Raw genomic sequence first — 24,600 nt, 5'->3', positions numbered from 1 at the left:
ACCCATCATGTCTACCATTGACATCATGCACAGTGGTAGTTGCTTTATGCAAACCATGTCTTATATAGCTTCTAATATCACGTTGGTTTCTGTACAAAGCCAATCAATCTTCTATCTTCTATTCCCTCGGTTGTCACATATAGTAGGACGATCACCTGACCGTGAACACAATGCTAGCGGCAGAAATATCCACTCTCACCGCCTTATATATCCCTTCTCCTACAGCTAATCGACATCTCTATCATCAGAAAGAAAACCTTTATGACGCATGCAATATTTTCTTTCGTCCATAAGGCCATGTTCTGATTTCCTCCAATGCGCCCGTCACACCGTTTCCTCGCCGCGATCTCGCGCAGTCAGCCCTCCAAGCTGAAGAAGCCTTCCATCAGTCTAGACCATGTAAGGAAGTCAAGCTTGGTCTGAGGTATATGTACTAAATGACCATATAGTTTATCCAAAGACAGCGGGTGTTATCATTATGGCGGGAAATCATGCGAGCATTAATAAGTGCGTCTACCCCAATTCTGGAGCCATGTATGGCAACTAACAATACTCAGAGGTTCCTCCGTCGTCAACACGGACTGAGTTGCACAAGTATGCACGCGATGAGTTTGAGCGCCATCGCGGTGTATCGGATATAGTAGGTTGATGTTCTTGGTTCCATAGGAGCTTCGTATTCGGACATCCTTGACTGACTTTCTCTTCAGCAACATATAAGATACTTGATTTCGGTATGGAGATTTAGTGCGTCCTAAAAGTTTGGTTTACTAATGGGCTTACAGACAGGTAAAGCGGAATTCGAGACGATGAGGCGCTATATCGATGAACAGATCACTGCTTGACCTGTGCTGCTAGGTGTTTATGTAAATATACTTTGTATTAAATTAAGTCTGGTTCCATGGGATGCTCCGTACAATGTCAAGATAGACGAAACCGTGGGTAGTGGGGTGTCGACCGCCATGCTATATCCCCGGACTAATCAGATGAAGTCCAAGTCTTCAATTGCTTCAATCGGATACAGACATTGTATTTTGATACTAGGTTGTACCTTCTCTCTCTGTTCACCCCCAGTAATCTGGATCACAGCAAACTCGCAAAAATCCGTACATATTTCCATTGGAATGATGTCGAAAATCAAGATCTTTATAGTTTAACGGCCATTAATATGTATGGATCTACAAATGAATATATACAATATTTCGCCACCTCGTCCCCACATACTCTGATATATATTCCAACTTTCAAGATGTCTCACAGATTAACATGTGGACCTGAGGCAACGATTGGATGCCAGAACCGGATCCGGCCAGGTTGCAACTGACTTGAAGCTTGCTTTCATATTTTTCTCGAATCCAGATCCTGTTTGAACCTTGTCCAAATCCTTGACAGAGCACGTCATTGATTTCGGTCCAGACTCTTTTATATATATTGGGGGGAGCATCCATCTGCGAAGATTCCATGTATCGAAATTCGAATTTCTACACGGTAGATTTTTAAAACTCCTATTGACTGAAAAGAAATTAGAAAACCGCTCATTATATTGCCAACTACTTTCTATTACTTCTTTAATCACCTTACCTCTATCGCGTGACCCGAAAATGAAATCCGCATCACCCACCTCCCGCTCCGTCAGCCCCGGGCGCGCCAAACACCTCGAAAGAAACCGCATCGCCGCCAACAAATGCCGCGAAAGAAAGAAGCGAGAACACAAACAAATCGAGCGGCGTCTCACCGACGAAACCCAAAAGAAAGATATCCTCCTTGCACAATTGAACTGTCTACGAGAAGAAGTCTGGGACTTGAAAAACCTCATGTTCCAGCACGCCGAGTGCCAAGACCAACAAATCAACCAGCAGCTCGCCAGAATGACCCAGACCGTCCTGCAAAATCCTTCCAACCTGGATGCGAATAATTGCGGCCTTCCCACCAGCTCATCAAGCTCGTTTTCAACTGGGACGTGGTCCGATGAGTCGGTCGCTGACGATGCCAACCTCGGACCGGGCGCATACAATAACGACTGGACGGGCCTGCCAACAATCGCGAACGATTTTGCGCCTTACGAATCTTATGAGCCGAATGGTTTGCCCGATGCGATTTTTGAAAACTTCATTGATGCGGACAATGGATTTACCTAATGTCTGACCTTCTACGGTATTGTTTGGGAGGCTATTCTTTCTTTTTTAGCGATGGGCACTGTATACTATGTATTAATATCAGGATCGCAAACTCGGAGTACTAAAAATCATGGAACTTTGTTTAGTTATGAATATACGAATCTACGAATCTATGACATGGAAACCATTTGCGCATGATGATCCAAAAAGAATAGGATTCGCAGAAAAGAATACTCATGACGTTTGAGGCGCATGCCACATCGGTGACAAGTTCGTGCAGAAGCCTCGAAAGCATTGAGACCCTCGAATAATAAAAAATCTGAACTAAAGTCATTATTATTTTACAGAAGTTCGGGTCACACGGGGAGACATGAAGATCCACACTATGAAAAGCGAATGGAAGGTGTGAGATGCTTCTATGTCTGTGCTGGAGATGTACTCCGTGCTGGATGTGCTGGGAGATGTGGGGAGCTCCACAAGCCTCTGATGTCACTACCCGAGGACTCTTGACGGCATGACGGCATCGAACAGATGGGTCTATATTTTTTGGGGCTATTTAGTCTCTCGATTTAGTCTTCTATGGAGTCCTATTTTAATTCTTATTTTTGTTCATATTGCTCATCATGTTTCCTAATACGTTTATCACTCTAATCTCTGTATTATAGCCCTTTATTTACTTCCATATTATCTCCGATGATGCCCACGCCCTTACTTACGCCTCCCTACGGGGAGCTAATGGCAACTTTCTCCCAAAAATCAGTAATGGGCACAGTATTCGAGACAACTGAACGGTTAGAACAAAACTGGCAATGCCTTGGTGATGTATTGTATACTAAGACTATACGAACCTAGCTATACGGAATGGAAGCCTCTTGGCCTTGGAGTATCTGGGCTTGTCTGGTACTGTCCCCTTGGAGCAATCTTATAATCGGAGGATACTAACATTTACTTCCCTCATAGCTCCGCAAGAGATCAACTTACTCATCGGACTGTCGCCGTAAAGAAACTCGTGGAACCTTTCAAGACACCGGCAATTGCACGACACATGTTCCGAGAAATGAAATTACTGAGACAGTTGCGACATGAAAATGTGAGCATCCCCAATGGCTAGTACAAATAAATATCTAATTGTCTGACAGATCATCAACCTGACCGACATCTTCATTTCTCCCTCGGAAGACATGTACGAAGAGACTCCACGATCTTTACATGGAAAGTACTAATAACTCTAGATACCTCGTGACCGAGCTCATGGCAACCGATCTTAACACAATCCTGAAGGCAAAAAGAGTCGAAGACCAATTCGCCCAATACTTCATGTATCAAATAATGGTCGGTGCCATCTACACCAAAAAACACAACAAACACGATCTTCTGACCGACAATTGCAGCGTGGTTTAAAATATCTCCACTCAGCCGGCGTCATCCATCGTGATCTAAAACCAAGCAACATCCTCGTCAACGAGAACTGCGACTTGAAAATATGTGACTTTGGCCTGGCCCGGGTCCAGGAATCCCACATGACCGGCTATGTCTCGACGAGGTACTACCGTGCGCCGGAGATCATGCTCACATGGCGGAAATATAATGAGAAAGTCGATATATGGAGTGCTGGGTGTATCTTCGCTGAATTACTCCTGGGCGAGCCCTTGTTCCCCGGAAAGAACCATATCAACCAATTTTGCGTTATCGCCGATCTACTTGGTAACCCTCCTGAAGAAGTCATCAAGAATATCACAAGTGAAAACGTGAGTGAGATATCCCCTTGAAATCACGTTGGACCCATGAACACGGGTTCGCTGATTACTTTGCTTTTTCCTGCAGACATTGAACTTCATCAATTCACTCCCTAAGCGCAACCGCACGCCAATATCACAGCTTATCCCCAAGGCCAACGCAGAGGGTATGTTTCAAGCTACTCTTTAAAACAAAAACAAATCATTAACCAAATCAGCGGCGGCATTGATCGACAGAATGCTTCAATTCGACCCCCAAGTACGAATCTCCGCAACAGAAGCCCTCGCATCCCCATATCTCGCACCATACCACGATCCCAACGACGAACCTGTCGCAACAGAAACCTTCGACTGGGCTTTCCTCGAAGCAGATCTCCCAGCCGATATCTGGAAGACCATCATGTCAGTCATAAGAGTACATATCGACGCGTCTCCGGACATTCTGCTGACTATTTCTAGGTACGGCGAGGTTCTGTCATTCCACGCAGAAACGAACAAAGCTGGCCAGAGCGGGCCGATGAAATCAATACGCCAGGTTGATGGAATGGATGTCGGTTGAGTGATATATCTCTCTCGGGTATCTCGGTTTACGTATTTTATCTTCGTTGGACCTTTTTGTTAATTAGCCATTTTAATGCTAGAGTAAATTCATGATTATAAATATTTCAGATTTAATTTGGTACAATTGCTTTTGATGTGCTAGAAATTGGGTTGCACTGCCGGGAATGGGATATGAGAGAGAGTAAGAACAGATTATCGTATTAACATTAGGTCGATACATGACCAGACCATTTCTGGTATTATCAACAGAGCCTGGCATATAAACAGGGGTGGTATGTGTTCATCAAATCAACCAAGTGGGTATCGCTTTCATATAGGAAACTCAACCGCGTGCGTATCATAGCTTGCAAGTTATTGCAAGTGTCGTTGGTACATAAACATATCCTCGGGGTACAGGCACACCCATCTAGACAGCCGAGTCCGCAGTGGTATTGGTAGTGTTACCATTGGCATTGGCATTGGCAGTAGTACTCATCTCCGGGGAGGCATCATCGCGATGATTCTTCGCGTTGCGGCGAGAGTTCTTCAAGTCTATGATGGCGAAGGTATTTGTGACAACGAAAGTAGCCCTGTTCAGAACAGGTTAGATAACATACGTATGAATTAATCCTTGCGCTCTGTTCTTACCATTGGACAGCCCCGACGACAATCAGAGCCTGAAGGGCGTGGCAGCTGGGATAGTAGCACGCGCCAGGCGAAGGGATCATGGCAGCCAAGGCAATCCAGCCACTGAGCCAGAGACCGCCGGTGAGCAGCTCAATGAGAGGGATGGCGATTTCATGTGAGAAGCGAGGGAAGCGTAGAGGTGCGAGGCCCAGGTATGGGACTGCGATGCCTGTTGTCCAGCAGCCGTTGAAGAGCATGTAGTAGACGACATTTGAGTAGGACCATTTGTCGTACAGAGAGGCAATTTCTAGATCGAGTTAGCGCTATTCTGATATACCTCTTGTATCGTGGAACGCACCGTATGCAGTAAGACCAATCGTGGCTAGGGACAGGATGGCCTGGAAGATTCGCAATGGGTTGATCCAGGATAGCATTTTGGATACAGAAATAGTTCTTTCTGTTGGGTATCACGTATATAGTTGTAGTGTCTTTTGACAAGGGTGTGGAGGAAAGGACTAGGAAACGAGAAGATCTACAGTTATAGGGGGATGCCAAGGGCCTTTATACTCTAGAAACCACAAGGCGACTAGCTTGTGTTCCACACGTCACTGTGACTTGGAAAGGAATGAGCAGGGAAGATTTGCAAGAGTTAGGCTGAGTGGAGTCTCGGAGCACTGAAAAGTTTGACGCAGGTTCTGATAGACCCTGAGGCTTTCCAAATTAGGGTTTGGTGTCGAGTAGCTCAACTTCCCCGCCTTTGCTTCTTGTTTGACCTGACCATAACATGTTAGTCTTCATGAAAAGCGCATTCATCTTATGCTCTCATATACTCCTAAGAATCTAGTGATTTCAAAACTACACGAAATCACATAAAATCACACCCGACGGCACTCCCGTTCCGAATCAGCCCTGAGCATCATATGTTTGCCGCACGGCGCTAGCCTTGTCGATCTCACATGAAAGCCTCGGCCAAGCAAACAAATTCGGCCACGCTGATCCAGAATCAACACACTGCTTTTTCGGAAACATTTCCAGGATACTGCCAAGAAGGTGGTTTACCTTGTTGTGCTAGTGCCGTGCTTGTTTGGCGCGGGTCAAGGAGGACATTTCAACCTCGGCACGTCGATCGTCGGAGTCCCCGTACACAGCACAACCCCAGATACTATAACCGGATGAGCTCATTGTACTTTTGCCACTTTTACTTATGCAATCTAGAACGACAGCACAATCATCAGTTGAAGATCCACATACGATTGGAGAATTTCGATGATATATACAAAAGAAAGAAAGAAAGAAACTCTCCTACCTTACAGAGCGCACGCCATCAATTCCGTGAAATAAGAACCCTCACGGCATCCATAACCCCAATAGTCTTCTCATCCGCAGGCTCAATCGACGACCGTGCCGCTTCTTGCTCCTTACGCGGCGCCGCTTTATTCCCAGCCTCCTTAGCCGCAGCCTCAATGGCAGCGTGGCGCTCTCTCCACTCGCGATCCTCCTTATCACGAATCTCCAACTCGCGCAACCACGCGTCACGCTTCTCTTGCTTCTTCCGAAGTTCCACCGCCTGATCGAATTCCCGGCGCTGCTGCCGTTCCGTCTTGAAGTACATTCCGCCGGCGACTAGCGCGACTAGTGTGAAGGCTTGTGCGTAGATACGGGCTCGGAACATTCGGTTCATTTCAACTGAGTCGCCAGATTTCATCGACCGGTAGGCGCGGTAGAGGGCATAGCAGGTTGCGGCGCATCCTGTGGTAGTATGTATTAGTTTTTGTTAATGTCGGGAGGGAATGCCGAGGGAAAAGGTGAGCGCTGGTGCTAGGGAATTCCGTACCAAGTGGAACGAGCGGCTCTTCTTTGAGGCGTCGTGTGAATTTTTGCATGCCAGTCTCTTCTGTAAATTGACTGTCGGAGGCCCAGCGTTAGCAAGTGAGCCTTCCCTTCGCTTCCTATGTAGCATTGTTGGGTGCCGCTTCCGGGACGCGCGGATAATGTGGTACATACGGGTTTCCCTCGTCAAAAGACGAAGGCACGGGTTCCCGACTCATCGTGAAGTTGATCGGAGTTGCGTATGTTGAGTGGTGCGGAGTTCAATTGCGTCCACGGGATGCGGAGTTTTCGAGTCGGAGATATTCGACCGACCCTTATAAATCGGGAATTGGTGGCAAAAAACCAATCGTGGACGTGAGTTGGAAGATTTGATGTTGGAATAGACTCTTCAAGAAGCTGGGGCGCAGATGTCGAGCTGTGGTATGACGCCAAGTTTTCAAGACGGGTGTTATGTAACTGGCCGCCGGGGCCTGGGGCCCTGCTGAGTCCTACAGCATCCACCAACTACGTCTTTACCAAGTACAGCATATATAAGGAGGTTGGCTTTCCTGTTTTGCTTAAATGCTTCTGAAATCTCTTACTGGACCAGAATGTAATAATACAAAGTATAAATAAGTACAAATAAGTAATTTATGTACTATATGCCCCTCAATCTTGACCGCTATCTACTTGTACAACTTCCCTGTACTTATATACCTCTAGGGCTGCCACCCAACCTTCATTTCTTTCATTCAGTCCAAGGGATACGCATCTTCACGTTTGTCTAGGACATTATTCTTCGCTTTAACCCCATCTACTTTATCTCACCCCTTCTACACTCCCAAATCGAGCTTTATTTAGGGCTAGCATTCAGGGTTGATGACATAAGGGACTCCGATCACCGGTCCCGCCTTCAAGAAAAAAGAGTCAGAGTTTAGAATTTCCCGTCCAGATTATTTCTAACCAGCATTGGGATTGATTATCTCCATCGTTTGGTATAATCAATCGTGGTTTATCATGTCTAACGAGACTTCCAACGGCGTCGCGACGCCCGTCACTCCCAAGATGAGCGGGCTTGCGTTGACTGAGTATACCGCCGCTCCGACGCCGCCCTCTGAACGCGAGCAAAGGACGCCCGGCTTGCCTCCTAACTGGGGCATCCCTGAAGCTTTTCTGCTTCCCAACGGTTACCCAGATGTAAGTTCAAGTTTTGCAATGACTACTGGGTCTTTAAATTCTAATATTGCCCCGCGATTCCAGTATCTCCGGTTGATTTTGACGTCACGAGTATACGATGTTATCGAAGAAACCCCTCTTACCCATGCTGTCAACCTGAGTAGCCGGCTTGAAAGCCGGGTGCTTCTCAAGCGTGAGGATTTGCTGCCGGTTTTCAGCTTCAAGCTTCGCGGCGCATACAACAAGATGGCTCATTTGAACCATGAGCAACGCTGGAAGGGCGTTATTGCTTGCTCTGCTGGTGGGTCTATACACCTGGTAGATAAAACAAACTGAGAGTGCTTCTTACTCACTCAATATAGGAAACCATGCTCAAGGTGTGGCCTTTTCTGCCCGCAAGCTGAGAATCCCCGCTACCATCGTTATGCCTTCCGGTACCCCCGCCATTAAACACCTGAATGTTGCTCGCTTGGGAGGAAGTGTCGTTCTTCATGGAATGGACTTCGATGCTGCCAAGGACGAGGCTCACCGGTTGGAGAAGCAGCATGGTCTGACAAACATCCCACCATTCGACGACCCTTATGTCATTGCTGGCCAGGGTACTATCGGCATGGAGCTTCTGCGCCAGGCAAACTTGGACAAGCTCGAGGCAGTCTTCTGTGCTGTTGGAGGAGGAGGTCTGATTGCCGGAATTGGAGTTTACCTCAAGCGTATCGCACCCCAGGTGAAGGTCATCGGTGTCGAGGCTTACGATGCCAACGCTATGGCTCAGTCCCTCGATGCGGGTAACCGAGTCTTCCTTAAAGAGGTTGGTCTCTTTGCGGATGGTGCAGCAGTCAAGTCGGTTGGCGAGGAAACTTGGCGTCTTAGCCGCGAGGTCATCGACGAGGTCATCCAGGTCTCCACCGATGAGACCTGCGCGGCCATCAAGGACGCCTTCGAGGATACCCGGTCCATCGTCGAGCCCGCTGGCGCTCTCGCTCTTGCCGGTCTCAAGAAATATATTGCCAAGAACCCCAGCCCTGACCCCAACCGCGAGCTTATTGCCATTACCTCTGGTGCTAATATGGACTTCGATCGTCTGCGGTTTGTTGCTGAGCGCGCTGCCCTTGGTGAGAAGAAGGAGGCACTTCTTAGCGTGAAGATCCCCGAGAAGCCCGGCGCGTTCGCCAAGCTCGTTGAGATTGTCCTGCCCACGCCGTTACCGCGTTCAACTACCGCTATGCCCGCGAAGATTCGGCCGATGTGCTCATGGGTATCTCGCTATCTGCCTCTACTGGCCGCGAAGATCTGGCCAAGATCATGGGCGAGTTGGAGAAGGGCGGCATGAGCTGCCGGGACTTGAGTGATGACGAACTTGCCAAGCGTCATGTGCGCTTCCTCGTAGGCGGCCGCTGCGAGGTCGCTGACGAGCGCATCTTCATGTTCGAGTTCCCCGAGCGTCCAGGTGCTCTCGCCAAGTTCCTCACCACTCTCCGTCCTGAACAGAATATCTCTCTGTTCCACTACCGCAACTACGGCGGTGATGTGGGCAAGGTTCTGGCTGGAATCCAGTGCCCGTCGCCCGAGAAGGAGGACTTGGAGTCGTTCCTTCGGGATCTGGGCTATCCGTTCACTGAGCACACTGACTCGCCCACTTACAAGACCTTCTTGCGTTCTGAATAAGCTTTTTTTATATATATATAATTGCAAAAGAAGGTGGGTAACGAGAAGATGCATTGTTCATAGCTTGTTATGGTTTAAGCGGTTTGACGTCCAGGCCTGTTTTGTCTCTTTCTTTCGGCGTTTGGTTCATTTTGATAGACCCTCTGTATTATAGGTCAGTCACATCGTCTACTTTTAGGGGTTCTTACTACATATTTGCATAAGTACAAATACCCTCAAATGTCCTTTTTCTCATTGAGAATCGATGCACGCAATCCTGCCTTGCGGGTCAGGCGTTCATTTCAGCCTAGCCGATGCATCCCAGCTAGCGTCCCTAGATAGCCTAAACAAATAAATCTCACTTTCCCGTCGAGTCGTTAAATAATTTCACAATTTTACAATGTCTTTCTGTTTTCTCTGCCGCCGTTATACTTGTAGTGCGAAACCGACCAATCACAGCGATCCACTCCCTCGGCCGACCGGCGATACAGAAGCTCCGGCCAACATTTGCGATCGCAGCACGAGAGAACCTTCGGAGCCAAACATCAACCTCGCACCCCACCCCGATACGTCTTGTTCTTCATACGGTGATATTTGAGGCGCAGCCTCCAATTGATCACCTTCCGTGGAGATAGACCAAAATTGAAACCCGCCGCCATGTTCTCCCTCCGCTCCGTCTTCGGTGCTTCCTCCGGGACCCTCCGCCAATTCCTCCCCTCTGTGACCACCCGGACCGCCTCATTACGGCCTTTCTCGTACATGATTCGCAACAGCCTCACGAGGCTCCGTGGACAAGTAAAGTCCGGCAATGCTGTTGCCGTGGCGAATGGTTCTGCTAGGCAGGTGGAGCAGGTTCGGGGAATGAAGACTCGGTCTTCTGTTAAGAGACTGTGTGATGGTTGCAAGGTATGACTCAAGATATTGAATGCGTCCATCGTGGAATGATTGGGAAATTGTATTTTGACTGGTGGATGCTGACTGTTAAAAAGCCCGTTCACCGGAAAGGCCGTGTCTACATCATTTGGTGAGTGATTACCCCGTGCCATTGATGGCTATGCTTGGAGTCGTTCAGTTTTAATATTTTGTTTTCTTGGTCTTTTAGCTCGAAGAACCCCAAGCACAAGCAACGGCAAGGGAAATAGAGTCGTCGCTTTCCGTTTTTTTCTCTGATAGCGTGCATCGCTTTGTCCGTCCGCGGCAGCCTTTACTCGAACAATCTGAGATATTGGCAATATTTCCAGGCATACGAACATGCTCTCGATAACCAGCTCGTCTTTAGATCCTTTGGATATACGGCTTGTCGTCGCGGAATCAGGATCGGCGGCATACTTTTGCATTCCTGTTTCAAAACCAGACAGTGGTTGGATACCACGGCGCTTGTGTATTTTTCTTGTATATTAGTGTGGCAATCAAGTTTATTGGGTCTTCATGTTTAAATCCGACTCATATCATGATCTTCAGTCTTATCTTTCTTGGATAGCCAATATCTATGGATATATGTTGTATGCGCAGTTCACTCCAACCAACGACGTGTCACGATGCTCAAGCCTTCAAACAGCAAAGGCATCATCGTTTTCAATGTCGATATCTCATTTTATAGTTCTATAGCCACCGAATTGTAATCTCCCGGCTTTGATGGGCCGATGTAAATAATCACGTGATGCGTTCCTGGCTTCCCCGAACTTTTTTTTTGGGGAGCCAACTAAACATTCAATTCGCGTTGATCATATCAATTCTGGTGTGGTTGGATCATCACCATGCGGTCTCCTTCTCTTGCCCGGTTACAAACCCGCGCGGTGTTTGGTTTGACGAGATCAGCTCGTTTCCAGCCCCAGACTCTTCTGCGCCAACGATGCGCTTCTACGGCCGCGTTCCGGTCCGCCGCTCTTGCGCCGGCTTATCAGTCGAAGTTGGGACAATGGGACCAGCGCCGAAATGCCTCTGCTGCTGCTTCTGCAGTGTAAGTATACTCGTCGGACTGATATGTTACTTTACTCGGTTTAACGTTGTCATTAGTCTCGAGGCTGCTAAGGCCAACCCGGACGGTCTGTCCCAAACCGCCATTATCGACAATCTCGATCCGGTCGAGGCCGCTCGTCTTGACAAGTGTCGTAACATTGGTATTGCGGTACATACTGTCCCAATTGCTCCCACATCTGCTTTTCGTCCTTGTCTAATGAAGTCTCACTGCGCAGGCCCATATCGACAGCGGTAAAACTACCTGTACAGAGCGAGTTCTTTTCTACACTGGTCGTATCAAGGCTATCCACGAGGTCCGCGGGCGTGACAGCGTCGGTGCCAAGATGGACTCTATGGACTTGGAACGTGAGAAGGGTATTACCATCCAGTCCGCGGCTACTTTCTGTGACTGGGTTAAGAAGGATAAGGAGGGTGTTGAGCAAAAGTACCACCTCAACTTGATTGATACCCCCGGTCACATTGATTTCACCATCGAGGTCGAGAGAGCGCTGCGCGTTCTGGACGGCGCCGTCATGATTCTGTGTGCTGTCTCCGGTGTCCAGTCCCAAACAATTACCGTCGATCGCCAAATGCGCCGCTACAACGTTCCTCGTATCTCATTCGTGAACAAGATGGACCGCATGGGTGCTAACCCCTTCAAGGCCGTTGACCAGATTAACAATAAGCTGAAGATGCCTGCGGCTGCTGTTCAGGTCCCCATCGGTGCCGAGGACGAGTTCGAGGGTGTCGTTGATTTGATCCGCATGAAGGCTCTATACAACGTTGGCGGAAGCGGTGAGGAGATTATGGAGAAGGATGAAATCCCGGAGAAGGTCAAGGCTATTGCCGAGGAGCGCCGCACCATGCTCATTGAGACTCTTGCCGATGTCGACGATGAGATCGCGGAAATGTTCTTGGAGGAACTCACGCCCAGCGAGGATCAGATCCGAGCCGCCATTCGCCGAGCCACTATTGGATTGAAGTTCACCCCTGTCTTCATGGGATCTGCTCTGGCCAACAAGTCTGTTCAGCCCATGCTGGACGGTGTCATTGATTACCTTCCCAACCCTGCTGAGGTTGAGAACCTTGCCCTTGACCAGAAGCGCGACGAGGCGTCTGTCAAACTTGCCCCCTACAACTCTCTTCCTTTTGTTGGTCTGGCCTTCAAGCTGGAAGAGAGCAACTTCGGTCAATTGACCTACATCCGTGTCTACCAGGGTACTCTCCGCAAGGGCGCCAACGTCTTCAACGCTCGCAACAGCAAGAAGGTCAAGGTTCCCCGTATTGTCCGCATGCACTCCAACGACATGGAGGAAGTCAGCGAGATCGGCGCTGGTGAGATCTGTGCCGTGTTCGGTATTGAGTGTGCGTCTGGTGACACCTTCACGGATGGCACTCTCGGTTACAGCATGTCATCCATGTTCGTTCCCGAGCCCGTCGTCTCGCTCTCTATCAAGCCCAAACAGAGCAAGGACGGTGCCAACTTCTCCAAGGCCATGGCCCGTTTCCAAAGAGAGGACCCGACCTTCCGAGTGAGCTACGATAGCGAGAGCGACCAGACCATTATCTCCGGCATGGGTGAACTCCACCTTGACATCTACGTGGAGCGTATGCGCCGTGAGTACCGGGTCGATTGCGAGACTGGCCAGCCCCAGGTCGCCTACCGTGAGACCATCGGCAACCGTGTCGAGTTCGACCACCTGCTCAAGAAGCAGTCCGGTGGACCTGGTGAATTCGCCCGTGTGATGGGATACATGGAGCCTACCGGCGCCCTCGAGGAGAACAAGTTCGAGCAGCAGGTTGTTGGAGGCAGCATTTCCGAGAAGTTCCTGTATGCTTGCGAGAAGGGCTTCAACCTCTCTTGTGAGAAGGGTCCTCTGATCGGCCACAAGGTTCTCGGCACTCGCATGGTCATCAACGACGGTGCCACCCACATGACCGATTCTTCCGAAATGTCCTTCAAGAATGCCACCCAGCAGGCATTCCGCAAGGCCTTCGCGGAAAGTCAGCCCTCTGTCCTGGAGCCCCTCATGAAGACGGTTGTGACCGCTCCGACTGAATTCCAGGGTGATGTTATCGGCCTGCTGAACAAGCGCAATGCCACTATCAACGACACCGAGACCGGTGTTGACGAGTTCACTGTCCACGCTGACTGCAGTCTGAACGGCATGTTCGGCTTCAGCAGTAACCTGCGTGCCGCCACTCAGGGCAAGGGTGAATACACCATGGAGTTCAGCCACTACGAGAAGGCTCCTCCTCACATGCAGTATGTTCCAACCAGAATAACTCCTCTAACTACATGTTCCATTGCTAACCGCTTTCTCTTACAGGAAGGAACTCATTGCCAAGTACGTCAAGGCCCAGGCCGACAGACACAAGAAATAAACGATAAAATATGTAATAACCTCCTCCCCACTCCGACTACTCCGGCAACCCAAGCCAGGCAGTGCCTGGCATTGGCTCTTGTTGGGGCTAAGGAGCAGCATATTTCGCTTTCAATCCCTGCTGCTTCTTCCATCATCAACAACTCCTGTACTATTTACGCATGGCACTATATCACACTGTGACTTTCTGGGACCTGTATTTCAAGATCAAGATACTACATTCTACTCTCCTGTCTGAACAAATAGATTATTGTTTTATTATATTCTTCTTTCTTTGGATTGTTCTTTCAAGCGTTGTATATTCAAAGAACCCAGTTCATGAGACAAGAATATATCCAAAAAAAAGTCCAGTGTTGCTATTTCAACCCATATCTCATGCTAAAAGAAGAAGACGTTGGATATCTTGACCAACAGATATCTCTTGCTGAACTCTCGATGTCTAACCCAAATGTATCGACTCAAAATCACCAGTCATTCAACCACCACGCACTCGAGGCTTGCGCAAGTCTTCCACTCCCGCCTTCTTTTTAAGCGGAGGAGGGGCGGCGGAACATTATAATGCCAAGGACTGCGAATATAGGCATAGATAACGTCCGAGGGGGATGTGGCCGGTTGGCGTCAGCGTCAACGGGAAGCCCTGGGCGAGCTGCCGGGGACGAACGTAGTTCAGTCTTACCCTTCCCCTGTTCAATGTCAGCATGTTCGCTCTGCACACAGTCAGCCCATCTGACTCTAAGCTTCTGCTCTGCTTTGAAGGTCGACACACGCACAGATGAGGGATTCGGACTTGACGGGCGTGAAAGAGGTGGGAGTGGGAGGAGGGATTTATAGGCGGGAAGAGCCTTGTCAGTGGGTAGGGTTGGGAGAGACTCCTTCATGGGAAGAGGAGGGAGGGGCTTATCCTGTGATATGTTAGTCTGCTTCGAGGTATATTCAATCCGATCTGTCCCATCAGGCAGAGGAAGGTCCTTGGAGGAATCATTCTTGTGGATATTGAATATCCGGAACGCCTGGATGATGGGAATATCTTCCTCACGCACACCGGTGAACAAGGGGGGCAGATCCCCCTCTGCATGATCGTCGTCTCCTAGCTTGTCCACGAGGTCTTCAAGCTCCGGGTCGCTAAGCGCACCCATGAAGAGGGGCCATCTCGGGTCAGCAGGCGGTGGTGTAGGGATACGTGGTGGAAGCTCCTTCGTGACAGTAGAGCTTCCAGCAGCACTCTTGCTCTTAACAGATCGCGGTTTCGAGTGGGTGTCTTCACCGTAGACGGCCACATTATCCCAGATGGGAGCGTCTGCTTCGTCTCGGATTTGATAGAATGCCAACACACGACGAGCGATGTGTAGCTGGGTTTGTCCATCCCTCACCATCATGGTTAGCCGGTAATCCAGATGAAAGTCTTGTTCGTACAAGACAGTCACGAGGAATGCACCGATCGCGTCGCCTGGGACTTTGTCCAGAACCCACGTCCTCAAGCATATCCTCAAGTAATGGATGGCTTTGAGGTCCCAGGAGACGAGAAGGCGGCGTTCTTGAACGGCGAGCATGGTGTCGGTCGGTCTATGCTCCAAGAATGACCGGAAAAGGGGTAGTAATTGCCACCGGCTAGTGCTGGCTTCCTTGTAGGCGCGGTTCGCTGAGCGGGAGTTAGTGGGGATCTTGTTACCTGTTGGAGGCATCTTGGTGTATAAGACGATCGATATATTGCGAATGAGAATGTACCTGAGGATTTAGTTTCTGCTGGAAAGGAATCTTGCCAACATTCGTAAAGGTTGATTGAATCCAACGGGTCTCTCCGTCCATTTACGCTTGCTGGTCCTTTTTATATAATGAAGGTTCCCATTGTTGAGCGCGGGCAAGAAGAGCAAAAACAAAGAGGTATACTTGCACACTTTCCTTTGGATCAAAGATATTGTTCTGAAATATCCTGCAAGAATGACAAAGTCGAACAAAGAAGAGAAAAAGCTTTGTTCCAAAAAATTTCGAGTCTTTCATTGTCGACTGCGGTTGCTTGCAGAATATCATCTTGTATGATGCCATGTCACCTCCTGGGGGCTGAAAGACAATGGACAAGTTCCACCAACAAAAGAGGCGAATGAACATTGGTCAAATCCAAATGTATTGGAGCAGAGACATGACAGCTGAATTATGTACAAAAGGTGAAGACAAAGTATTCTGGGAATCATTTGAAACAGACGCAACGCTCCATTAAATCATGTATGGTGAATTAGAAAAGAAGACAGTGGACATAAACAAGCTCACTGGAAGGGTATATGCACGCCAACAAGGGCGGTGGAGTTAAAAATGGTAATGTAAAAAGGAAAGTACCCAACAGGGTAGTGGGCACGGAAAAGGGATGAAGAAATGTCCAAATGCAGTCTGTAAATCACAGCCACAAGACCCATCGAATACCAGTGAAGGCACCCCGGAAGACACCACGCACAAGCTTGAAAGCCATGACAATCAGCCACACCCACCAAAGCATAGCAACAAGGGCCCATTCCAGAACCATGAATCCAGTCCGACGAATCCACCGCAATCGACGGCGACGCTTACGAAGGCCTTTGTCAAGGGCATCACTCAGCTGCTTAACAGCGAGTGTGCTGGTGGTGTTGAGCTGGACACACAAGTCCTCGGCGTCCATTGCCGTGGCTCGGACGCGAGGAGCCAGAGAATGATTGACCAGGTTTTCCAGGTTCCTCAGCTGGGATCGGAGAGGGGACGAGGTAGACGTGGATAAATGGTGCATGGATTGCTGGAACGAGTGCTGCGTGTCTTCGAAACGTTGGAGGAGGCATTGAGCAGCGAGGTCGAATTCGCCGATTCGTGTCACTTGTGGAACAGATGCACCAGGGCCCACAGCGCTTTGAAGCCAGGGAGGAACTGGCTCACGGGAGTGTGGGCCCGGCGAGTAATCTCCCGGGCCTTAATCCCCGATGACAATAGAAGAGCTCGTGTGCGCTCAACTTCGGGTTTACCAGGCACGCCGGTGTCAATCAAGGTATGGATACTGCGCCCAGATATACTCCAGGCGCGACTAGCACCTGAAAGCCCTGTGCGTCTTCCCTCTGGGGAAATTCCCGGTGATGCTCGAGCGTTGGCGAGCCCAGTGACAGGAGGCCGTGTTAAGCTGAAAGGGATGGAAGGGTCTTTAATCTCGTCCCGCTTTATCCGTCCCGTGCGCAAAGAAGGGCTGAAATCAAGCGTTTTGCTGCGCGGCAGCGAGAACTTCTTGGGAGAATCACGGGAACCATAATTTCGTGGAGAGGAAACTCGTTCGCCAGGACTGCCGAAGTCGGTCACCTCTGGTGCTTCGCTTCGTTCATCTTGCCTTAGGGGTGACGTGAAGGTCGGCAGAGAAGGAATAAAGCTTCGGGACGAGTTCCTCTCGGAATTTCTGCGAGTCAATCGCCCAGGCTCATCTGTAAATGTTGGTAGGCGCCGTAAAAGACCTTTGGAGCCAGGCTTTCTGTCGCCTCTGGATTCTTCATCAGAATCGCTATCATCTGATGCAAGAGTAGTGGCGGACGATGATTTTCGAGATTCAGGTTCTGCGTCTTTCTTCAGAATGAGATCTCCGACCTTGGAGACCTCATTTCCAACGATCTCTGCTATCCGACCTGGCCCCTTAAATATTCCTCGTAACTTTGATTCGGGAAGATGGGGCCCTTTGCGAGACCGATACCCATCCACTCGATTGCCCTCATGCGTGCCTTGATCATCGGGATAAGATGACGACACAACATCGGGAAGAGGACTCGGCTCGAGCTTGGAGGCGCCCTCCGTCCGCGCAGGCGCCGTCGTTCGCTGACGCAAAGCCTCGAGTTCCGGCAATTCATCTTCCCGCTCTCGCTCTCGATCTGCTTGTTTGCTCTTGCTGCGCTCGTGGCGTGAAACAATCTTATGACGGAGACCCTTCTTGGCGGGCGAGGGAGATCGACTTGACGGTGGTGACAGATTTACTGCTATGCTCGGGAAGTAGCCGACGCGAGCGGGAGAGTTAGGCGCAGTGCTATCCATGCCTTCCAGGGACATACGAGTATCCTGCCGGTCATCAAGACTGCCTGCCGATGAGAGAGAGCCTTTTCTGTGTTTGCGGGATTGCTTCGTGTTGACGGACAACGGCTCGACTGGCTGTGGTGTTCTCCCCCGATCAATGTCAGTGTTATGAACAGCCGGGGACTTGCCGCGGGATATCCGAGATCCTGAGTGTGTATGTTCGACGAATCTTTGGACATGGTCGCGGATATTCTCACGAGACCTGCGAGGCTTTTCATCGACGGAGGGGCGGGTATCTGAGCTTGAAGAACTCGACACGCTGCCCGAGCGCATTTTGACATGATCCCATCGTGAAGGCTTTCGTTTGCTGGAAGCACTACGGCTGCGTAAGCTGTGCGAGTGGCTTCGAAATCTGTGCCTGTGCCGCCCACGACCCACGCTCTTGAATTCTTGCGCCAATGCAGGGTGAGGACTGGAGATAGAAGTGTGCGGTGACGAATGTGCTTCTGCATGATCTCCCACTTCGACTGAAAGGCGTTGCTGCTTCTGAGGCGTGCCGCGGTCCTCGCTTGTGTCCATTATAACTAACTCTGTGGGGTCAGGGTAGAGTTTATAACCATCCTTGTCGACCACCTTCGTCTTATTGGCACCATATTCCAGCCAGGCAGCATCGGCCAGAAGCTCTGCTGGCGATATCTTCCAATCAATACGTGGTCGACGGGCCTTCATGCTGCTGGTTCGGCTAACTCGCCGCAAACTCGATTCCGGAGACGTGGGCATCATATCCATATCTTCATGTTCCTGAATAGACACATGACGGCGACCTTGTTGGAAAGGTGGCAGCTTCAAGCAATCTAGTCGGTCGTACTCTCTTGGGGCGTACTTTTGCGCGACGTCATTGATCCATTGGTGGACTCTTTCAACGTCGTGCCATCCTTCTGCGGCTGGATCGATGGAGCATTTCTCACGATACCTGACTTTTCGGTTGCGAATCATTTGAAGCGGGTTATAGCTTCGGTTGGGGTTCTGTAACTTAGACTCGGAGTCACGCTTGACCGCACCTCGAAGAGGTGGTAACGAGGTAGGAGCCGCATGTATTCATGAAATAAATCAAAATGATTGCGTGCTCTCTCGGCACGAGCCAAAGTGCTTTCGGAGAATTCGTATGCCCGGTGATCCTCGACTGCGGATGGAGGCAACAAATTCATAACAGATGATTGCTCTAAGCTCGGCAGTGTCCCCTGTGATAAACGATTACCAGAGACCTGAGTCAGATTGCGATACGGCGAGTCGAGCTGTAACTTCTTCGCTAGTGGGGAATACCCATAGCTGTCAGTTGTCGAAACAGCAGGTTGAGAGACAGATATTGGTCTTCGGCTCTCAGAGCCCGGGGGTATTCCAGAAGCTGTCCTCCTCCGAGACTCATTAAGGTTCAAGGCTAGATTTACGATCTGGATCGAGTCCCTATCGAGACCGGGAGTTGGATGTGCCACATTGTCTTCGTGCACCTCGGGCTGCGAGGAGCTTCCAGAGGGTTGTCTATCAGGAGGCGCAGAAGCTTGCCGAGCAGTGGTCGGGCTTGGACTTGCATTTTCCGGCATTACCTCAGATTCATGGCGCTTATTCCGGCTCCATGGGAACCGCGAGCGTTTCTTGGGGACCACGATATCCGGTTCGGGAACGCTGCGCTTCTCTTGGGGAGGTTCTGAGGGGCGAGGGCGTTGCAAGCTGACTCTTGTGCTTCGTGTGCGGGGCAATGAGTCAAGCAAAAAGCCACCTGAGCTCTGGGTCCTCCGCTGGCCCGGTGTCCTTCGATCTCCATCACGGGAACTGCTGCCCAGTGTAGTCCCCTCTAACTCCCCGCTTGCTTGGCCGTCGTTCTTTTGGGGCGGGGTCTGGCGAAATGAGCCTTCATCGGATCGTGGTAAAGGCGACGCAGTTTCTGGGGATCGATCTCGGTTTCGTCCATTAGCCGGAGACATTGAAGATCGTACAGGGGGCTCGTTCGGTCGTTGCGACATTGCTGCAGGAAGGCAACAATGCTAAATGGCAACGTTCGAGAAAGAGACAGACATAATTTGTCCAGATACAAGCATAAGTGCGATCTGCCAAGTTGGCAAGGGTTCAAATACCGGCGAAAATTAAAGACAATGTTGCACAATCAGCCTACAAGACGCAACATCCCCAGTGTAGATCTGAATGCGCGTCAGTCGATGTTACGTAATCACTTTATTCGCACGGACTGGCCTGGGCAGCAGCCCCGGGCAGCCCCGGGGCACGAAACCCCCAGGGGAGTCGAGCATGGATCTTATTCGTGATCTAATTTAGGACCAAAGGCTGCATTAAGTTCTAAGTCATGGAGGCTATGTGATGCACATCTTAGACGAGTCAAGAGACGTGGGAAAGTTCTAGCATTTGGGTCTAAAGCACAAGTACAACTAGAGGTACAGTTCCTGTAAATGATGTGGATATACAGGGTAAAATGAATTCATCTTCGCTCAAAGTATGCGCTTACTCAACCCGCAAGCACTGGAGGCGGGCCTCAGCCTCGATGACCTGGGAAAGGAAACGTTAGTGGATCTGTTGCAAATTGCCAACCTGAAAGATAAAACAAAAACTTACTTCGAGAGCCTGTCTGACCTCAAGAACCTTGCGAACATCACCCAACCAGTCCTTGCTGAGGATTTTAGCCCAGCCCTGGAGGGTGTTCATTTCCCGAGCGGCGGCGTCAACATCGCCCTGCTGCAACAAGTTCTCAGTGCGCACCAGAACGCTCTCGACGTCATCACCCTCAGACAAAACATCCTTCTTGAACATAACCTTGCTCAGGACAAGGCTGGCAGCGTGGCTTGCCACACCGGCATCCTCGGGCAGCAGGCTAGCCTTGCGGACTTCACTTGCAACTCGGCGGAAACGCTCGAAGATCTGCGTAGTGGAGGGAATACCACGCTGGTAAGCGGTGGGGTTGATAGATGCGATGGCAGCCTCGACGACGGCATCACCAGCAGCAAGCTCTTTCACGGCCACAAGCTCACGGATGAATGGGCGGGGGGTCTCAGGCACGCTCGACCACGGTCCGAACGGCATCCAGGGCGACCTGCAGCTGCTGAGTCTTGAGATTGGCGTCGATAACGTCGCTCCATCCAGCGGTGAGCTTCTCAAGTTCGTTAACGTCGGCGGTGAGCTCAGTCAACTTGCTCAGACGGCCTTCACGCTCGCGTTCCACAAGGCTCTTGACCTCGTGAACATACTTGCGGTTCAACTCGATGGCCTGCTCAACGAGCTCATTCTGAAGACGCTGCTCAGCAAGCTCCTGGGCATGGCGGAGCTCGGTGTTGACCTTCTGCTGGTATGCCAGGGCGAGCTTCTCGCGCTCGGCCTCGAACTCTTCACGGAACGAAGCAAGATCAGTGGAACGCACTTCCTCGAACTGGCGCATCAATTCACGTGCCGACTCATCAAAGGTAGCATGTAGCTTGTTAAGCTCCTCCTGGGCAGTGTTGCGAGCCTCACTGCGAATAGCAGCGATCTTCTCGGCAATCTTCTCCAATTCTCCCTTGGCCTTGGCGACAGGAGCAGAGTATTTGTTGGAGTTTTCATCGGCGCTGATGACGGTAACGATGTCGTTGAAGGTCTTAACCAGATCCTGAACAACAGAGTCATCACCATCCTGCAACTGGAGCAATTCAATGGTGCTCGCAGAAACAGCAGGTTTTCTGGGCTCATCCAGTGAGACTGGGCTCTTCGCCTCGGATTCGGGCTTCGTCTCCTTGGTGCTGTGCTTCGAGGCCGTGTCTTCCTTGGCCTTCACGACTGCGGCGTTCCGCTCCTCGGGCTTAGCGGCCGCGGGCTTAATCTGTCCCTCGTGAGCTGCCGCTGCCTTCTTAGAATCGGCATCGGCCTTGTGTTCTTCAGCAACCTTCCAGGACAGACCGCTCTTGCTAGGAATTGTCACGGGCTTTCCCTCTTCTCGGGGTGCAGCCGGGAGACGGTTTGGGTGTCTCAAGGCATTGGGGAAGCGGCGGTAGAAGTCGCGCTCCTCAAAGTAAAGAACAGATTCCTCACCGTAGGGAATGTACTCGGTAAAGAAGTCGTGGAAGTTGTCGAACCTCAGGGCCAGGAAGATGCTGCCACCATAGGCAAAGCCGGATGTGAGGATCAGATAAATCAAGAACCGACGGAAACGACCGGATTTGCGGGGAGCAGCTGCCGGGGGCGAGGGAGGAAGCTTAGATTCTGCAAAGAAAATCGTATTAGGACATGGGGGGTAGGCCTCAATGGTAATTGATGAACGAGGGGGCCGTCATACCTTGTTCAGCGGCCTTCGAGATGGTCTCGGGAGGGACACTGGATTCGGAGGAAGGGGAGACTGGTGTGGGACCACCGGTGGTAGGGGGCTTAGAATCAGCGAAGAATCGCTGCGTGTGACGATTGTGAGTATAAAGAAATAGGAAGCTTGGGGATATGGTTCTCTTTACCTGACCTGCCAGCCGGTTGCTTGCACCGGCTCTGGACAGCCATTGCGACGGGATCCGTTGGCGGACAGGGTTTGACAGCAATTGCCGACCCGGGCAATCGAGGAGCGCAGCATGACGAGCCGCACAATCGCCAAAATTAGTGGCTAAAGGTGATCAGAAAGATGGATGAGTAGGAAAACGGGAACTTGGTTGCTCAGTTGCGATCCGCCCCGATAATCCTGCGGGCGGTCAGGGCTTTGCGCGCCATTTCATGCCCACTTCCGTACATACTGACATCAGAGAAGTATAGCTGGGGTTTTGATTCAGTGGAATAGAAGATAAAATAGAGCTTGGCATATAAATACATATGTATGGGAACATCTTGTCCAGGATATTGGCCACTGGTTAGGTGTTCGGGTCAGTTTTCGAGACCAACCGAGGAATATAATAAGCAACACACATATCCATGGATATATCCGAAAAGCAAGTAACGAAATATCCACACTTCTTGACTGTATCCAGAACCAAGGCACCTTAAGTAGAGAGAACTCATTTATCTATTCGGTCTGGCTACACCACTAACATATTGTAGGTCTTCACTGTACATACAGGTGAGGAAAATGTATTATTTGAGCATAACATACTAAGAATTCTGTGAGAGACAAGGGTAACGGGAATAGCAGGAGTTCAGTCCAAGACGTAGGACGAAAGAAAGAGGAGCAGATGCAGACGCCAGGTGAGAAGGAACAAGGAGACAGAAGGAACAGCACCGTCAAAGCACCGACAGATCCAGCTGCAGCATGTCTAAAGCCAAATTCCATGTGGCTCCATGGAAGTTAAATCCTTCTGCCAACGGTGGACTTGTGGGACCTCAATTGAGCAGGCTGAGCAAGGACAAAAGAAGCAAGGAAAATCCGAGAGGGCTAGATTGATCATGAACCGAGAGTCTATCCCTCGGTTCCGTAGCGGGTAGAGAATGGTGCCAGAGTCCGATCGAATGACATTGGCGAAATCATAGAAAGTCACAGAGTTATACCACCGTTGAATGATGCTGGGATGTGTAGCCTTCGCCTTCTCTCAAACGGTGTGTAAAGCGAGGACGCACTGGCTAAGGGGGAATATGATCGGGTAATTGTTCAACAATTGCACGCACCGGCACCCTGAGTTCCAGGGGCCTCTGGTCGCAAGTCAACGCCGGGCCGAGGAGTCGCCCGCATGTTCCGAGGACCGGCCTGATCCAGAGGCAGTTTCTTGGCGATGGCGGTGAATAGTTCCTTGACATTCGTCGAGGACTTGGCAGAGGTTTCAAAGAAAAGCAGGCCCGCTTCACGGGCGTAGGCCTCGGCGTCGGCCTCTTGGATTGCTCGCTTATCAGGGCTCTCTGTGACAAGATCAAGCTTGTTGCCTGCCAGCGCGATCACAATGTTCTCATTCGCTTGGCGCTGGAGTTCCTTCACCCACGATTTGGCTTTGTCTAGCGATGACTATAGGGTGTTTCCACGAATGTTAGCTTCTACACTGGCAATAAGCTGGAAGGCATGATGTAGGATTGGACCATACAGCTTGAGTGATGTCATAGACGACCACAGCGCAGTTGGCGTTGCGATAGTACATCGGAGCAAGCGACTTATACCGCTCCTGGCCAGCAGTATCCCAAATTTCGAACTTGACTGTGGTGGTATCATCGAGGGAGATGGTCTGTGTCAGGAAGGCGGCTCCGATAGTCGACTCGCGATAATCATCGAATTGGTCCTGAACCGAGAGATTAGCGTTTTATTACTCTATGTACGTTCGGCTCGCCGCGGCAAGTAATGTGACGATCGTTGAAGACTCACTTTAACGAATCTGAGGACTAGCGAACTCTGGAAGATAGCGGTCAAGTCAGTGGCTGATAAAGAAGATCGCAAGTGTTAACCCAAACCTTTCCGACAGCGGACTCTCCTATAAGCACAGTATGTCAGCTATAGATCCAAAGATCGAAAAAAAAGCTTGCAAGTAAACGCCAGAACATACCAAGAAGGACGAGTTTGAACTGGGCAAATCGTGCGCCCGGGCGGGCTCCTGCTGCTTGTCTGGAAGCCATGATCAGGAGAGGATGGAGGGTTCTGGGGGGAGGGTCGAAGGACGGAAGATAAAACGGTCGAGGAACTGA

The 24,600-nt window shown here is 50.3% G+C and overlaps 12 protein-coding genes across 12 annotated transcripts; 6 read left to right on the top strand and 6 right to left on the bottom strand.

Annotated features, from left to right (window-relative positions):
* Positions 1–315: 315 nt before the first annotated feature.
* On the top strand, positions 316–649 carry N7519_010989 (LYR motif-containing protein 2; the record flags this gene model as incomplete). Its single annotated transcript, XM_057297762.1, has 3 exons — positions 316–399; positions 450–507; positions 558–649. The coding sequence occupies 3 exons, from the start codon at positions 316–318 to the stop codon at positions 647–649; spliced, it is 234 nt and encodes a 77-aa protein (XP_057145644.1).
* A 949-nt stretch (positions 650–1,598) lies between these two features.
* Positions 1,599–2,135, top strand: N7519_010988 (bZIP transcription factor; the record flags this gene model as incomplete). The annotated part of the gene is made up of 1 exon (XM_057297761.1): positions 1,599–2,135. One exon carries the CDS (start codon positions 1,599–1,601, stop codon positions 2,133–2,135), a length of 537 nt encoding a protein of 178 aa, XP_057145643.1.
* A 672-nt stretch (positions 2,136–2,807) lies between these two features.
* N7519_010987 (uncharacterized protein) lies at positions 2,808–4,409 on the top strand (the record flags this gene model as incomplete). Its single annotated transcript, XM_057297760.1, has 9 exons — positions 2,808–2,905; positions 2,967–3,014; positions 3,075–3,204; positions 3,254–3,297; positions 3,347–3,446; positions 3,506–3,862; positions 3,939–4,017; positions 4,069–4,252; positions 4,310–4,409. The coding sequence occupies 9 exons, from the start codon at positions 2,808–2,810 to the stop codon at positions 4,407–4,409; spliced, it is 1,140 nt and encodes a 379-aa protein (XP_057145642.1).
* A 408-nt stretch (positions 4,410–4,817) lies between these two features.
* On the bottom strand, positions 4,818–5,451 carry N7519_010986 (MARVEL domain-containing protein; the record flags this gene model as incomplete). The annotated part of the gene is made up of 3 exons (XM_057297759.1): positions 4,818–4,980; positions 5,039–5,324; positions 5,376–5,451. 3 exons carry the CDS (start codon positions 5,449–5,451, stop codon positions 4,818–4,820), a joined length of 525 nt encoding a protein of 174 aa, XP_057145641.1.
* Positions 5,452–6,341: 890 nt separating this feature from the next.
* Positions 6,342–7,065, bottom strand: rcf1 (respiratory supercomplex assembly factor RCF1; the record flags this gene model as incomplete). The annotated part of the gene is made up of 3 exons (XM_057297758.1): positions 6,342–6,766; positions 6,852–6,922; positions 7,022–7,065. The coding sequence occupies 3 exons, from the start codon at positions 7,063–7,065 to the stop codon at positions 6,342–6,344; spliced, it is 540 nt and encodes a 179-aa protein (XP_057145640.1).
* Positions 7,066–7,843: 778 nt separating this feature from the next.
* Positions 7,844–9,667, top strand: N7519_010984 (threonine dehydratase, biosynthetic; the record flags this gene model as incomplete). Its single annotated transcript, XM_057297757.1, has 4 exons — positions 7,844–8,023; positions 8,087–8,303; positions 8,365–9,210; positions 9,237–9,667. 4 exons carry the CDS (start codon positions 7,844–7,846, stop codon positions 9,665–9,667), a joined length of 1,674 nt encoding a protein of 557 aa, XP_057145639.1.
* A 636-nt stretch (positions 9,668–10,303) lies between these two features.
* Positions 10,304–10,788, top strand: N7519_010983 (50S ribosomal protein L36; the record flags this gene model as incomplete). The annotated part of the gene is made up of 3 exons (XM_057297756.1): positions 10,304–10,552; positions 10,636–10,670; positions 10,749–10,788. 3 exons carry the CDS (start codon positions 10,304–10,306, stop codon positions 10,786–10,788), a joined length of 324 nt encoding a protein of 107 aa, XP_057145638.1.
* Positions 10,789–11,361: 573 nt separating this feature from the next.
* Positions 11,362–13,990, top strand: N7519_010982 (elongation factor G; the record flags this gene model as incomplete). The annotated part of the gene is made up of 4 exons (XM_057297755.1): positions 11,362–11,606; positions 11,663–11,774; positions 11,842–13,871; positions 13,936–13,990. Exons 1-4 carry the CDS (start codon positions 11,404–11,406, stop codon positions 13,988–13,990), a joined length of 2,400 nt encoding a protein of 799 aa, XP_057145637.1. The 5' UTR covers positions 11,362–11,403.
* A 526-nt stretch (positions 13,991–14,516) lies between these two features.
* Positions 14,517–15,671, bottom strand: N7519_010981 (uncharacterized protein; the record flags this gene model as incomplete). Its single annotated transcript, XM_057297754.1, has 1 exon — positions 14,517–15,671. One exon carries the CDS (start codon positions 15,669–15,671, stop codon positions 14,517–14,519), a length of 1,155 nt encoding a protein of 384 aa, XP_057145636.1.
* A 707-nt stretch (positions 15,672–16,378) lies between these two features.
* N7519_010980 (uncharacterized protein) lies at positions 16,379–20,012 on the bottom strand (the record flags this gene model as incomplete). Its single annotated transcript, XM_057297753.1, has 3 exons — positions 16,379–16,917; positions 16,971–19,017; positions 19,053–20,012. The coding sequence occupies 3 exons, from the start codon at positions 20,010–20,012 to the stop codon at positions 16,379–16,381; spliced, it is 3,546 nt and encodes a 1,181-aa protein (XP_057145635.1).
* Positions 20,013–20,502: 490 nt separating this feature from the next.
* Positions 20,503–22,815, bottom strand: N7519_010979 (MICOS complex subunit MIC60; the record flags this gene model as incomplete). The annotated part of the gene is made up of 6 exons (XM_057297752.1): positions 20,503–20,547; positions 20,614–21,005; positions 21,055–22,227; positions 22,301–22,409; positions 22,470–22,612; positions 22,740–22,815. 6 exons carry the CDS (start codon positions 22,813–22,815, stop codon positions 20,503–20,505), a joined length of 1,938 nt encoding a protein of 645 aa, XP_057145634.1.
* Positions 22,816–23,584: 769 nt separating this feature from the next.
* On the bottom strand, positions 23,585–24,531 carry N7519_010978 (Rab family GTPase; the record flags this gene model as incomplete). Its single annotated transcript, XM_057297751.1, has 5 exons — positions 23,585–23,932; positions 24,009–24,200; positions 24,284–24,310; positions 24,370–24,389; positions 24,462–24,531. The coding sequence occupies 5 exons, from the start codon at positions 24,529–24,531 to the stop codon at positions 23,585–23,587; spliced, it is 657 nt and encodes a 218-aa protein (XP_057145633.1).
* Positions 24,532–24,600: the final 69 nt, after the last annotated feature.

Source organism: Penicillium mononematosum (genome assembly GCF_028829835.1).
Source record: "Penicillium mononematosum strain IBT 11891 chromosome Unknown utg000005l:1.0-9366267.0:1.0-9372171.0, whole genome shotgun sequence".
Lineage (NCBI taxonomy): Eukaryota > Fungi > Ascomycota > Eurotiomycetes > Eurotiales > Aspergillaceae > Penicillium > Penicillium mononematosum.
This window is presented reverse-complemented; position numbering and strand designations above follow the sequence as displayed.